The sequence below is a fragment of the Saccostrea cucullata genome, unplaced genomic scaffold (genome assembly GCF_032062105.1).
Source record: "Saccostrea cucullata isolate Sc308-1 unplaced genomic scaffold, CSIRO_AGI_Scuc_v1 ctg4933, whole genome shotgun sequence".
Classification (NCBI taxonomy): Eukaryota; Metazoa; Mollusca; class Bivalvia; order Ostreida; family Ostreidae; genus Saccostrea; species Saccostrea cuccullata.
The window spans coordinates 1-15,299 of record NW_026937451.1 but is presented as its reverse complement, the minus strand read 5'-3'; the positions used below and the strand labels follow the sequence as shown (position 1 = coordinate 15,299).

The window sequence follows — 15,299 nt, the reverse complement described above, 5'->3', positions numbered from 1 at the left end:
CACGCGTACAATGCTAAAATCTGAATGAACTTGGTACCCTTCTGTGTTAACGTTGTTAAATTCTCAAATGCATAAAGTTTGTCTTATTTAATGAAGCTAACAGGGAATATGGCACCAAAAGGGAATTTGGGAGCGTTTGGGGAACATCTGTAACGGTCCCCGTTACAATTAGCACTAGTTAAATATTTGTAAACATAAAAATGGAAAAAATATTTTTAAAATTTTAGGTGAAACTGTGTCCATGTTCCTTTAAATAGCTGTTCAGGTGCTTTGCTATAAAATAAGATTCGATATTTGTTACAGAGAGAGAGATGAAGAATTTTTTGGTGTTTGTATTCACCCTAACAGTAAGTAGTAGACAAATGGAAAACGAACTGTACAGCTTTCTGTAATTCTGCTGGTTTATCAACTCATGAAATGCATGTTTGCATATATAACGTTTTTACAGATAAATTATGCATGTTCTGTTATGCGTGCAAAGAAATGAGACAAACTATGGAAAGGACGTAAACTCAAATTGTACACCAAAAAAATTATATTCTTTGTAATTGAGTTCTAATTTTTCACATTCCAACTTATGCAATTTCCAACTAAAGACAAATGAATGAACTTTTTTTAAAGGTTTTGTGGCAGAATTTTCACGTGTCTTTGGCGGATTGGCAGCATCCTCACTACAGCTACAGTTATGTATAGTTATCTTAAGCTGCAGAACCGTAGCGCTATGGTTTTGAATTTTGTGCAATACGACAAAGTAATCAAAACAAGGAGTTAATTGGTCTGTAGAGACTACCTTTAAGGATTTGGTAATTAAGATATACAGGTGGTTAATAAATATGTCTAGAATTAGCTATAGGAAGTGAAAGGTAGTTGAATGGCCAATGCTGGAAAGTGGAGAAATTTTCCCCAACTGTTGCAGAAAATCTTGCACAGTAAATTGCACATTATTTGCATTGCGTGATCTGTAGCAGCATTATGTTATACATGTATATGGTCAAAGACTTTAAGAAAACCATGACGCAACAGTTGCTCAGCTTAGTTATCTTAAGATTCAGCATAATTTTCTCTTTTGCATGCATGTCCTTTTTTCCATGTATACAATGTTCTCTGTACAAACCAGGTTTCATCATTTTTTTATGAAGACAATATACAAATCATAAAATTTATGTTCACTCATACATTTCTTATTTCAAAATGTTCAAGGATGTTTGGAGAACAGGGGCGTTGAATTTTTTGGAATGCATAGTATAAGCGGCATGGAGGTGGAAGGGAAACCTTGTAGTACAACTAGAGGAAAACATAATGTTCTCTACTATTTCATCCCATATACCTGTATGGTATGTCCTAATAGTCTTCTAAAATAATTAAATATCTTATATATTTCTTTAAAAAAAAAAAAAACTTATGAATTACCTTTAAGTTTGTATGCCCTTGGGGTGACCACGTATATTTACAAACTAAATAAAAACTAAAAGTTACTAGACTAGCTAAATTCAAATTAACTTTTTTATCAATTCAATTCATTTCTTTATTCCCTTATGCCATTTGGCACATCAGACAATTACATGTATTTTAAACAAGGTGTACATATATTCAAATCTTTCAGTTATATAATTAATATTTACATACATATTACTAGTATATGTTACAACATGTCATATTTTGCAATGGTAGATCGAGAAAAAAAAGTGTGATATGATAAGTAAATTCTCACACTTCTTATGTCTTTGTTTGAATGACTCGTATAGTTTCCTCGTAGGAATTATTGTTCTTAAGAATGACTTTTTCCAGATGGACAAAAATTACTGATAGAAAAAAACCCACCTATTTCACGTAGAAGACTTACGATTAAAGTGCTATTTTATTTTAACTTTTTAACAACTAAGTACTACATCATTGACCCACTTTTTTTTTTCGCAGTCTCTCGGTATTTCTTGAAAAGCCCTTAAATTTTATCCATCAAGGGATATTTTCAATTTCTTTATACATTATTATTGGTAAAATAACAAGATGTGTTTGTGAAACACTGATGGCAGCTTATGGCGAATATTAACGTTTCTCCAACGCAATTCAAACTCCAAAGTCACGAGATCAAAAATGTTGTTACCAAAAAAGGACTTGTGTCAACAGATATACCTAGTAACCATGAAAACCCAAACATCAACTATTCAAAATATATGGTCAATGTAATTGTTTTCTTAAGGTGGATCAAACTCCAAGGTCAATGGAAAGGGAAAACCCATCATAAGAAGTATAAATACCAGTGTAAAATATAAAAGCCCTAGCAACAACTGATCAAATTATTAAGGTCCAAGATAAAAGTCAAAGCGTCAAAATTGTTGATATTGAAAGAAAGTTCTTGCCACAAGGAATATACATGTACCTTTGAAATTTGAAAGTTCCAGTACTAACTGTTCAAAAGTTATGGCCCAAGGTAAAATTTTTAAAAGTGGGTCAAACTCTAAGGTCAAGGTAAAAAATACTTAAACCCATTGAAAGGTTTTGTCACAATGAAATATGAAAGCCCTACATTGTAGTAAAAACTGTTCAAAAGTAATGGCAAAGGATAAGTTGGGTAAAATTTTGCAAAATTGGGCCAAACTCCAAGGTCAAGAGGTCAAATATGTAGGTACCCAAAATGAAGTTCTTGCCACAAGGAATACATATGTGCAATATGATAGCCCTAGCTCCACTCAATCAAAAGAAATGGACAAAGTTAATGTTTTAGCGAACAAACAGACAGACAGACGGACGGACAGCGCAAAACTATTTACCCCGAATCTTCGACAACTCTTTGGTGTATGAAATATAATGAAAACACAGATAATAATGTGTATTTATAGAGTTTGAACATTGAAAAAAATCTGTCAATTTTTTTATGTACACGATTTAGAGTAATATTTGATTTTTAAGAGTTTCTATTTTCTTTATACTATGCAAGTTTCATATACGGTGTGTATAGTTGTTTAGATTTGACTGCAGACATAAAAGATAATTCGAAATTAAGTCTTGGCCTATTAATTTAGTTAATACCACCAAAACCAGGCTTTAACTGAAGAGGGTGGACAGGTCTGTGAAGACATTGCACCTAGTATATCATCTGTCCCCATCAACTAAAACCACAAGTTAATGTCTTTCTGACGTGAATATGGTGTCCTTTAAATTTATGTATTTTAGGATATTTTGGTAAAATAAAATGCTCTTTAAATGTTATGATTTGTCTATTTTATTGAATTTTATTTTCTACTTATTATTCTTCTTCTTGGATAGAATGAAACAGATGATGGGCATACCGCAACAATAACTGTTTACGACAGAGAATTTGATGGCACTAATATACCTACACCTACAGTAAAGTCTTTTACGACTTACAGTCCTTCCATATTTCAAGGAGGACTCGGTCTGCATAAATTTGTCATCATGTGTCACAATATTCGTGATAGAGGAATAAATAAAACAGTCGCCCATGTTTTTCAAGAAAAGTGAGTATTTATCTAAATTCTTAGTGATTTATTAATTTCTTTTGTTTCCTTGCTCTAAACAAATAAACAGAATATGTTAATTGCATCTTTGCACACATATCGAATTAAAGAGACATACATTTTGGCTGCAAAAGTTTGAAATTTTATCATAATTGTAATTTTTCCTCAAATTCTACAATATGTTAGCAATTCTAATAATGATAAAGATATGTTTATGAATAAAAGAAATATTTTTGATGCTGTATTTGTAATCTTTTTCTGACTACTAGTATATTTTTAAATATTTTACAATTTTATATTTTACTGACACATTAATTTCCCAAACTGTAATTGGTCATCAACAAAAATATTTGCTAAAGATCAATCTGATTGTACACACAAGTACTCTGAAGATGGTATTAAAAAGATGCTGGAGTTACTCATTGACAACATTTATTTTATTATAGCTGACCTGTTTTATAATCCTCTGAGGCAGAATTCATTTGGAAATTTCTGCATGAGAAGAACATTTTTTATCAGTTATTTGCATATGTTTTTACCGTGTACGATCACTCAAGAGCATGTTCCGAGTATGATCATTTAATTTTAAACAGAGATAGGCTAGTGACAAATAAGTTAATGTACAGGAATTTGAATGGCCTTGTGAAAGTCAGCATTTCGTAAATTCTTTGGTCGTTGTAATGACCTTGTAAACAGATACAACTTTCACTGGGTCGTATTTTGCCGTACTTGTAAATTTGTTTCATACCAACTGTAAAGCCTTTTTTCATAAATACTGTATTTGACTACGGTATGTTCCGTCTTTCTGTCCAAACATAGGGCTTACTCCACCTACTGTTCTTGTCCAATTACAACTAAACTTGACTCAGAAAGAGATTGAACCAAGGATCATTTTTTATACTTGCTGTTGCCATAGTTTCAAGGCGAAGTGCTGCCTTTCTTTTCTTCTGTTAAGTAAAACCAAGTAGAGCTTCAGTCTAATTAGAGACTTCATGCTTGTGTTTCGTTTCTTTAATTGTTATTTTTGTTTTTTAATATTTTTTCATACAAAATAACAAGATTATACAATCAATATATACTACAGGGACTTCAACGAACTTTCAAAAAGCTACAAAGAAGTCGGGTCCGTTGAGATGCGTTTTAAAGCAGTCAATGATTCCGCCGCTCCCGATATCAACACTGTCTACACTGGAGATGAATTCTACATGTTCATCAAATACATGGGAGGTAATAAATGATGGCTGTGGACTTTTTTTCGTACTTTGCATTTTACATCCACTGAATATAACATGCATCTCCTTTATTTCTTAAGAATACCATGATCGTTTTATCAAGCAGGCGCCATGTATAAACTTGAGAAGTGGCTCTTCCATCAATTATAGGTGCATGGACACAGATTTGAAGTTAATATTTTCTGTTAAATATCACAACTTATACATTTTAATAGCTGCAGAACTGTATAGCTCTTCGAATAAATATATATTGATAAACCCTTTAAAAAAACTATATTTATTGCGCACGAAAAAGTGTGCTCGGTTCTGGATCAATTCCTTAAAATTCTTACCTGAATTGCAAAAAAAGATAGATTTCGAAATAGTCCTTAAATTACTCCTGTATCAATTACTCTCGTAGTTTACATGGTGTCTTCTAGCTATTCCCTCTTTTTAAAAATCTCAATTCCACCTATTCCCACTTGCAAATAAAATAGATGTTTAGATTTACATGTATTTTGTAATTTTAAGACAGAAAATAGTGAATACATCTGTGAGAAAATATGATTTATTTCAGATTTTTGAAATAATAAAAAGATCTTACAAAAAAAAAGCAACTTAATACCTAAATTTAAGAACATAGTTAATTATTTGTTTACACAAAATTTCACCTATTCCCACATAAAATCTTACCTTTTTCTACATGATTTTCAAAAAAAGGAAATAGGTAGAATGAACCGTTTACATCTGTACGAAGCGCGTTGGACCGAATAATCTTGCAAATCAAAATGGCAGTATAAACAGGCGAAATTTTCGATGATTTCAATTCCAGGGCCAGGAGGGCTATTAAAAACAATTATAAGGAATGTTTTGTTGTGGAAACAGTAAAAGAATATGTAAGGAACACACGGTTAGTAATATTTTGAGATCACAGTTTTAAAAACATGGATAAATAAATTGAAAAACAGCGCACTTTTTTGTGCGCAATAAATATACAGTTTTTACAATGGGTGGCACAATAGCTCTCCGGTCTATCAATATATATACATTTTTTTTTTCGGAGAGCTACAGTTTTGCAGCTAACATTTTGATAGCATTTCACACAAAAATATATTAAAAATTTTATTTCATCATAAAGTTATTGAAACTTGAAGCTTTTTGATGGGTTTGATTGGCACATCCTTGCACTCATATTAAAAGAGAATATTAAGTTAAATTATTGAGACTAAATAATTGAAAAGCGTCTTTTTCTTCTTTCCGAGCACCGAGGACATTATTTATTGAACAGCCCTTGTATATACTATTAATAAACATTTTAGTTGCATCTGAATTCTTTTATAGAGCAGGATTATTCTGTAATTCCTGAAAAGTGTACAGCATTTGGGGAAGCATGGACTTCAAAAGAACTTCAAACAGACCAAAAAAATTCGATGGAGTTGTGGAATATCCACAAATATACGTACATGTAAGACTTAAAATACTGTGAAAGTTCTGCCTGGGCAGTAGGAAGGCGTAGTTGTAAAATTTCCAAAGTTTCATCTTGTTCTCCAGACTATTGCTATAAATCTGAACAAAGTAGCCTTTGGTTAAGGAGATTCCAAATTGATCCCCCATTTCAAGTAAATTTCATTAAGAAAAAAGTAGCTGCTATCATAGAAAGTAAAACAAGTATCCGCATATATAGTGTACATGCATTTGTCAAATCAAGCATTAGATACACATGTGCACATGTGGCCCATGGACCTCTCATGTAGGTATAGCATTTACATTTACTTGTTCATAATTTCGTACTCTTACATGGTACCTGCATGGTCTCACCTCTGTTGTTTCGCTCTGATCTCCATTTGTATTGTTTTAATGGACTCTGAGCTGAAAAACTGTTCGCCGTCTTTATATCATTCATATTTACAGTGATCAAAGCTGTGCCACACACGTAGATCTCTTAGAGGGATTTTACAGGTACAATAAAACCCTCATTTATGCAAAGATGTTCGGGTTTCGATTTGCAAGAAAAGACAAGGGTTTTATTACTATTGCATGCCAGGTGAAGATTTATAATAGCATCACCTCCAGTGGAAATAAAGTAAGTACTTCAGTCTTGTTTTAAAAAAAAATACGGTTTTGAATTTAAAGAAAGACAAGCAAATGTCATTTATTTAGAAATTATCATTGTAGTTGATTTTTTTTTTTTTAAAATAAGGTCAATCGTGAAGGTAAAGGTCAAGGGGAAAGAAATCGCAGCATGCTCGGAATTATCTTGTCACAGTTTATGCACATGTCAAATATGAAAGCCCTTCTCAATATAAGGAACAAGATGTGTTTGTGAAACACTGATGACCCCGTAATGGCCCGTATGGCAAAATAACGAAGATTAAACTTTTCTTAAATGCAAATTAAATATATTATTACCCAATGTAGGGTTTTTCTCACAAGAAATACGATTGTGAAATACAAAATCCCTAGCACCACCTGTTCAAAGTTATTGTTGAGGATAAAATTTTGAAAGGAAGGTCTAACTCCAAGTTAAGGGCCTGAGTTGTTGGTTTCTTGTCACAAGTAATACATATGTGAAAGATGAAAACCCTAACCGTTCAAAAGTTATGGCCAAGATTAAAGTTTTTTAAAAGTAGGTCAACTCCAAAGTCAAGGTCAAAGGATTAAAGTTCTTGGTATCCGATAAAAGGTCTTCTCACAAGAAATACATATGTGAAGTATAAAAGCCTTAGCTCTTAGCATTTAAAAGTTATGGTCAAGGTTAAAGATTTTTGGTAAGTACGTAAATCTCCAAGGTCAAGGTCAAAAGGTCAAAATTGTTGGTATCCAATAAAAGGTCTTGCCACAAAAATACATATGTGAAATATGAAAGTCCTAGTATCTACTGTTCAAAAGTTGTGACCAAGGTTAAATTTTGTAAAAAGTAGTTAAAACTCCAAGGTCAAGGACAAAGGGTCAAAGTTCTTGGTATCCAATGAAAGGTCTTCTCACAAGGATTACATTTGTGAAGTATGAAAGCCCTAACACTTACCGTTCAAAAGTTGTGGTCAAGGTTAGTTTTTATAAGTATGTAAATCTCCAAGGTCAAGGTCAAAAGGTCAAAGTTGTTGGTATTCAATGAAAGGTCTTGCCACAAAAAATACATATGTGAAATATGAAAGTCCTAGTATCTACCGTTCAAAAGTTGTGACCAAGGGTAATGTTTTTAAAAATTAGCTAAACTCCAAGGTCAAGGTCAAAGGGTCAAAGTTCTTGGTATCCAATGAAAGGTCTTCTCACAAGGATTACATATGTGAAGTACAAAAGCCCTAGCCCTTACCGTTCAAAAGTTATGGTCAAGGTTAAAGTTTTTTCATAAGTACGTAAATCTCCTAGTTCAAGGTCAATAGGTCAAGGTTGTTGGTATCCAATGAAAGGTCTTGCCACAAAAAATACATATGTGAAATAAGAAAGTCCTAGTGTCCACCATTCAAAAGTTAGGGCCAAAGTAAAAGTTTGGAATTTTTGTGTAAAAGTTGGGTCAAACTCCAAAGTCAAGGTCAAAAGGTCAAATTTGGTGGTACCTAAAGAAAGGTCTTGTCATAAGGAATACACTGTGAAATATGAAAGTCATAGCTCCACTGAATCAAATGTTATGGGCAAGGTTAAAGTTTTTGTGACGGACGGGCAGACTGACGGATAGACGAACAGACGAATGAGATTTAATGTCCCCTCGCTTTCGCGAAAGCGGTGGACAAAAATGATAAAAAATATTATATCAAAAAATATTTTAAATAGAATTTGTGTATGAGAACTCCAACAGTTCGCAAAAAGCGGCACATTGAAAATGCACCATTCCAAACCAGAACTCTGACCAAGAAACTTCAGGTCTTCGACAATAAGGGTGTACATGAAAATAACAGCCAGAGAATCAAATGTAAATATCAGCATTTTGCTGTTGATACAAATATGATAATTTTTGTCATATTAAAAAGAATGCAGATCATTCTTTAAAATAATTTATGCAGTTTTTTTGATTTCTTAGGGGACACTTTTCTGTGGATGACGATTTTTGCAGCAGTTACTCAGTATCCCTGAGAGACAGATCTATTCCTAATTATAACGCTCTGATTTTACTTTCAAATTTTGTTTACTTACATACTCGTATATGTATATTTCAGTTATGTGTATTCAATATAAAAATTAAAAAGATGCTGTAATCAATGAACCAAAATGTGACAAGTTTTTTTTTAGTTATAACAGTTTGATTTATATATTGTTTACAGTCAGTTCCAACTAAACTTGTAACTGTCACAAAGTGTATTATAAAGATTTTCAATGTTTGTTCTCTAAAACTGCAATCTCCCTTGCAGGGGTGTCGTTCGTTTTTCCTCAATGGTTTCAGGTCAAGATTTTTTATCGACATGTCAGGAAAACAATACCAGTAATGGATCCTGATAACTTATGCATTGATATACTCCCCTAATTCCCGCCTGAAAAGAACTTTATTCGGTAATAACCAATATTTGCCCCCCAAATCAAACTTTGATGGAAATATATTTAATTAAGTTCTTAAACAGGGGAGTATATACTGACTTCAAAGCACTGAATATTTTCATAATTAATGACGCCATATGTACGTAATGACGTCACAAACATGACGTAAATTTCAGTTTTTATGAATTTTACAGAAAAATGTACATATTTAGTCGATATTTTGAGTAAACGTCACCGAGCGCATGTGTGTTCAGGATCAATATTTTGATATAATGTGAAGAATGATAATATCAATGAAATATGTCAATATTGTTCCTGAACAAACTTGCGCTCTATAAATTTTAAAGCTAAAATTGTTGAAATTTTGTCCATTTTGTCCTCTTTCTGAAAAAGGATATAAAATCGGACTAGTTTGTGACGTCATAAAAACAAAAAGTGTAAAAACACTGCTTTGACACTATAATATATATGTTAATTCATATTTCTCATACAATTTATTGAATTCAGCACATTTCAGGAAGTTTTCAAAATATGACTTTTGTGGGGGCAAATATATGCAATATACCGCATGTAGTTCTTTATCTATATTTCTTCGGTAACCAAAAAATAATTGTTCGGAAAACAGGAGGAATGACTCAACTACGGGGAGGGAAAACATACATCTTCTGAATCTTAACTGGCGCCATAATATTATAAATATTATGGATAATGTGGAAGATTACGCCAGGCGATGGACCAAACAAGAAAAAGAAGACCTTGACACAGTGTCAGAATGGATTAGTGTATCAGATGTTTGTTAAAATCTTGCATTAAGAGATTGAGGGACAGAGTGAAAACCTACTATCCTTCTGTGTTCAATAATTTAGAAGTGAAAAAAGAATGACATAGATTACACGATTACTATGTACTAGTCCCTGCTGACAAAGCATGTAACATTTTCTTTGTTAAGCCCATTATCTAAATTACATTTTAGAGGAACTGGGGTTTAATTCTACAAGTGGTAAATCAACTTACACTCATAGTTCCTTTTCTAAGGAGAAAATTCTTCAGAATCAGTTTTCAATAATTTTAGTATTACAACTGTACCAACAACCAAAATGAATTTGGATTACCGTATCTGATTTGAATTCAGAAACTTCATAAAAATCCTTGCAAAGATACATAGCGGGTTCCAGTGATTGTTCTACCAAAACTTCTTTTAAAATCTTCAATAATATATTGCGGTAGTGAAGGAGAAACTTTGGGAATACTGTGCAACAATATATAGTCGAGAAGTTGCGTAAATCCGATGTGAATACTAAAAAAAAAATTCAAAGAACTTTTGTTAAACTTGAAGTCACAAAATTTTACTAAAATATACAACTACATAAAAACTTCTTTTTTTTTAATTTTGGCATAACTATTTTCCACAATAAATTAAAGTCCAGGATTTTAACATCATTGACAGCTGCTTTTTCAGTAAAAATGTATTTGTGAATTCAGTAACCTCGTCAACGGTCATTTGCAAAATTATTTTGTTAACAGAATCATTCTGATTGTACACACAAGTACACTGAAGTTGATATAAAAAAAATGTTTGAGTTTCTGATTTGCAATATCTATGTGATTTTTGTAATCAGATCTTCCAACAATCAAGTGGAATTCCCATGGGTACCAATTGCGCCCCGTTAATAGCAGACCTATATATTTTGTATCCATATGAAGCATAATTAATTCAAAATTGTATACGTGAAAAGAAGAAAAACAATTGCGTTGGCCTTCAAATCGACATTTAGATATATCGACGACGTATTGTCAATTAACAATAATTATTCACATTCTTATAAATGTCGATACGATACCTCCCGGCGAGCTTGAAATAAAAGACACCACAGAGTCTGGCACATCTTTTTCATATTTGGATATTTTAATAGGAAAAAAATTTAATGGTAATTTAACAACAAAGCTTCATGATAAACGTATAATGACTTTTAAACTTTTCAATCGTCAATTCAGCAAATACCTTTATCACCTAGCATTCGGTATGGAACGCCGTCACTATCTTATAGCAGAACACAACATTGTATTGTGTCAACTTTCCATTATATTGTGTCAACTTTTTATAACATTAACCCACACTACCCTTGCATCATTTCAACTTTCCATTACGTTATGTCAACTTTATGACATTTACACATACTACAATTATATTTTGTCAACTTGCATTTTGTTATGTTTACTGTTCATGACATTTAATTAAACAACAATTACATTATGTCAACCTTTCAATACATTATGTCAATTCTTTACGATATTATGTGAAAAGCTCTTGTCATACTGTGCGCACTCTTCTACATTATGTCGATTCACTATAACGTTATGCGAACACGTGTATCCTCGGCCTGTATATGAGCATAACGTATTTTCCGCGTTCCGAAAGCACTAAAATTCGAGGGAGAGAAAACTGTCGTAGAAGAAATTCTCAGCGATTTTGGAATGGCATCTTTAATAAAAACTTTAAGCGACAAATGATTGACGACCTTGAAACGTGCAAAGCCTTAACACTGCGACTGTGCATTAAAGTCACTTCGAAATTCAATTTTACTTTAATCTGATAATTAAATAAATCAAATATTATGAGTCGTGCAGCAATTTTTTTTTATTTTTATTTTTAATTTTTTTTGTTTTGTTTTCGTTTTGATAAAAGTCTTAAACTTTTGATCTTACTGAGAACATTGTCATAAGATTTTTTATCAGTCTTTAACTTTCCTTTTTTAAAAGTTTAACACATCGTATAACACACGTGCACTGGTGGTTTGGGTTGGGGTTGGGAGGGGGGGGGGCAGAAATCCCGCCCTACCATCTTAAGTGACCAAAATATACATAAAATTAATAAATTTATTGGTTTTACTTTGTAGGATATTGCATTATAGTTTCACATTAAGTTTAGCTGAATTAAGTTGAAAACTTTTTTTCTATAAAACTATAAAGCCTGAGAGCTTCTCTGCTTTCCTCTTTGGTCTCCAACCATTGGGGTCGGGAGCAAATGAAAAGTGTTGGGGGGGCTAAGTGTAAGAATTTTTTTTTTACCTTCATAAAAAACCTGACAAGCAAAAAGAAGGGGGGGGGGGGGTAGGTTCGAACTTTACTAGCAAATTTTTTTCCAAACAACACCACTTTCCACATTATTTTAACCTAAACTACAACTACTTATGTCGGGGGGGGGGGGGGGGGGGCTTAACCTACGCGATGTTTAATGTCTATACTAAGTCTATCTGAGGAGAAAAAGTGGGGGGGGGGGCTCAGCCCCCCCTTCGGTTCCGACGCCTATGCCAACCATATACCGTCCCCCTTCCTTGTTCAAGATTCTCATATCCGCCACTGATATGTGCTCGTGCATGCTTACTAAGGCATATTCAATTGATTTAGATGAGGGACTGACAGATTTTTTAAATAGAATTCTGGCCCTAGAGTGGTTGAAAAAATTTCGAATTCCAGTGACGTAGCATATTTTTTGAAAGGGGAAGTCAGCCAGAAAAAAAAATATGAATTTGCCCCAAAAAACTTGACAAGCCCAAAAAAATTGTCCAAGCCCGAAAATCCTGTTTCGGGGAGGGGGGGGGGTCAAACTTCGATCAGTCCTAATTTTTTTTTTATATATACTACATTGCCCTCAGTGGACTGTGCTTCAACAAAAAGTTGGGGTAGGGCTGTACTTTCAATGAACATTACTTTTTCTATAGTAAAGTTATGTCTGGGAAAAGGGGGGGGGGGGCTGTTATACTTCCTAATCAATCAGGACCAACCCCCTCTTAACAGCCTTTAAAACACGGTCGTCAACATTCATTGTATACTAGATATACAGCTTTGAGATAATGTAAATGTATTTTTACATCAGGTAATGCACTTTTGGAATCAACATGATAAAGAGTTAACACAATATAAAGCTATTTTTAGATCACATAAGATAGAGTTGACATAACGTTATAATATATCCACATCACGGTATGGAGTTTTGACATAATGTAATAAAGTGTTGGTATAGTATAAAGATATGTTCACATTATGTTATACACTTTTTACACCACGTGATAAAGCACTGGCATGAAGGTAAGATGTGTTCATCTCACATCATGATGCTCTCGCCGTAAAATAAAGATAAATCCATATCACGTAATAATGCTTTGATATAATAGAAATATACACTCTCAAAAAGGAATTGATTTTTGACTTCATGTAATGATAATTAAGTTTAATTATAAAACACAATTTACTTTACGTATTGCAATTTTGACCTCACATATTAAAGAAATGAAATGATGTAAAGAAACATTCATTTCACGTAATAAAGTTTTAACTCAATGTAAACACAATATCACTTCACTTAATTAATTTTTTACTTCAAGTTATGAAGTGCTGACATAATGAAAGGATGTATTTACTTCATGTAATGCAGCATTGGCATGATGTTAAGATATTTTACATCATCTCATAAAAAATTGACATAACGTAAAGATATGTTCACATCACGTAATGATAAATTGACAAAATAAATGCATAGTTGTATGCTATAAGGCAGTGATGGCGTTCCATAATTCGGGGTTTATAGCTCACAGTTGATTCGATACGCAAGAGCATGTAAAAACAATTTGCTAAAACGAGAAAAGTTATTGACAAAAAAAAAATTAAATTAATGAAATAAAAATATCAGCAATCTCATTCAAAGTCATATCGTTTTGTAATTTCTATGGTCGATACTATGACCTTCAAGTTGCTCAGCAAATGCAATCTATCATTAAGTCAAAAATGCTGACTGATGTTTTTCCTACTATGATTTTAGGCCATTGTATACACATTGAATTGCCGAAGTATTTTCCCCCGATCATGACAAAGAACGCGACAGGCTTGTCGGATTGGTCGGCAGGGAATGTTAACTCCTCCATGGCACCTGATCCCACCTCTAGATCTTATTTTTAGAGGTCCGTGTTTGATCTGCTCTTGATTTCTATTGTTTAATGGACTTTTGAGCTTTGATCATTGATCCTCTGAAACTAAAACTATAATTATTTTTTTTTCTTCTTTAGAAAGATAAGAAAACAAGTATAGGTGTTTGAATTACTAGTACCATACCGGTACTAGTAATTCAAACACCTATACTTATTAGCCAATGTGAAAACAGACTGGTAATCTAAATGATATGTGGCCAATTGTAACGGAGAAAGGGGTGTAAAATAAACATTTTCAGATCACAGGCACTTGTTTCAGTTATATTAGTATAATAATACCATGGGTTAAAAATTTATTAAGGAACCAAGTGCCTGTGAGGGGAGGGGTTAATTGAAATAGCAAAATTTTCCCCCGCGGTGTTGTACGTTTTTAAAACCACAGTGTCTTCAGACAATCTTAACAAAAACCGGATATATACAATTTAGTATTATAATATGTAACTTTATATACCCGATTTTGCAACCCAAACCATGTTTTAAACGAAATCGAAATAGTTAGCGTACGACTCTGAATTGTTGAAAGTGAAAGTAGGATAATGAAATCATGAACTCAGGCTGGACAAACACCACTAAATGTTTTCCCATAGACTTCCATACAAACTTGAGCCCCTGTCACTCATACATATAATGAATTTTGGGCAAATGGCCTTTTTGTCGTGAAAGTTCGAGATATTGGAAAACAAAACATGACAGAAAAAATATACTGTCACGCGGCACTTTTACTTTCAATTTCCATTTGTTTACAACAAGGTGCGTTTGACACCAAATGAAAATCTCTAACCAAAGGGCACCCCTCCTTTCAAATTTTTACCTGTAACTCCTACATATCTCAAAGAAACCCAAGTCTTGATATTACATTTTTATCAACTTTATTTCACTTGTCAAATACATATCAAGTCTTTTCTCTTATTGACCAATCACGCACCAGGTAGCATTTTCTCCTCCGCACAACTTTGGGTGTCCAAAATGTCTGCGCCCATGTATTTGTTTATGTAGGGGTTTTTCCTATAGAGTAAAAGAAACATTTATAAAAAGTGGTCAATTTAGTAAATTTAGAACACATATCCATTACTTATCTTACCTCTTGAATATTGGGACTGACAGTCTTAGCTTAAGTACACCATTGGCTGTTACATTTCACACCCCAGTCAATC

The 15,299-nt window shown here is 33.0% G+C and overlaps 1 protein-coding gene across 1 annotated transcript; it reads left to right on the top strand.

The window, feature by feature from the left end:
- Positions 1 to 307: 307 nt before the first annotated feature.
- LOC134248219 (uncharacterized) lies at positions 308 to 8,872 on the top strand. Its single transcript, XM_062730632.1, has 9 exons — positions 308 to 347; positions 622 to 682; positions 1,201 to 1,334; positions 3,268 to 3,479; positions 4,564 to 4,706; positions 6,032 to 6,155; positions 6,602 to 6,773; positions 8,462 to 8,600; positions 8,709 to 8,872. Exons 1-9 carry the CDS (start codon positions 312 to 314, stop codon positions 8,759 to 8,761), a joined length of 1,074 nt encoding a protein of 357 aa, XP_062586616.1. The 5' UTR covers positions 308 to 311; the 3' UTR covers positions 8,762 to 8,872.
- Positions 8,873 to 15,299: the final 6,427 nt, after the last annotated feature.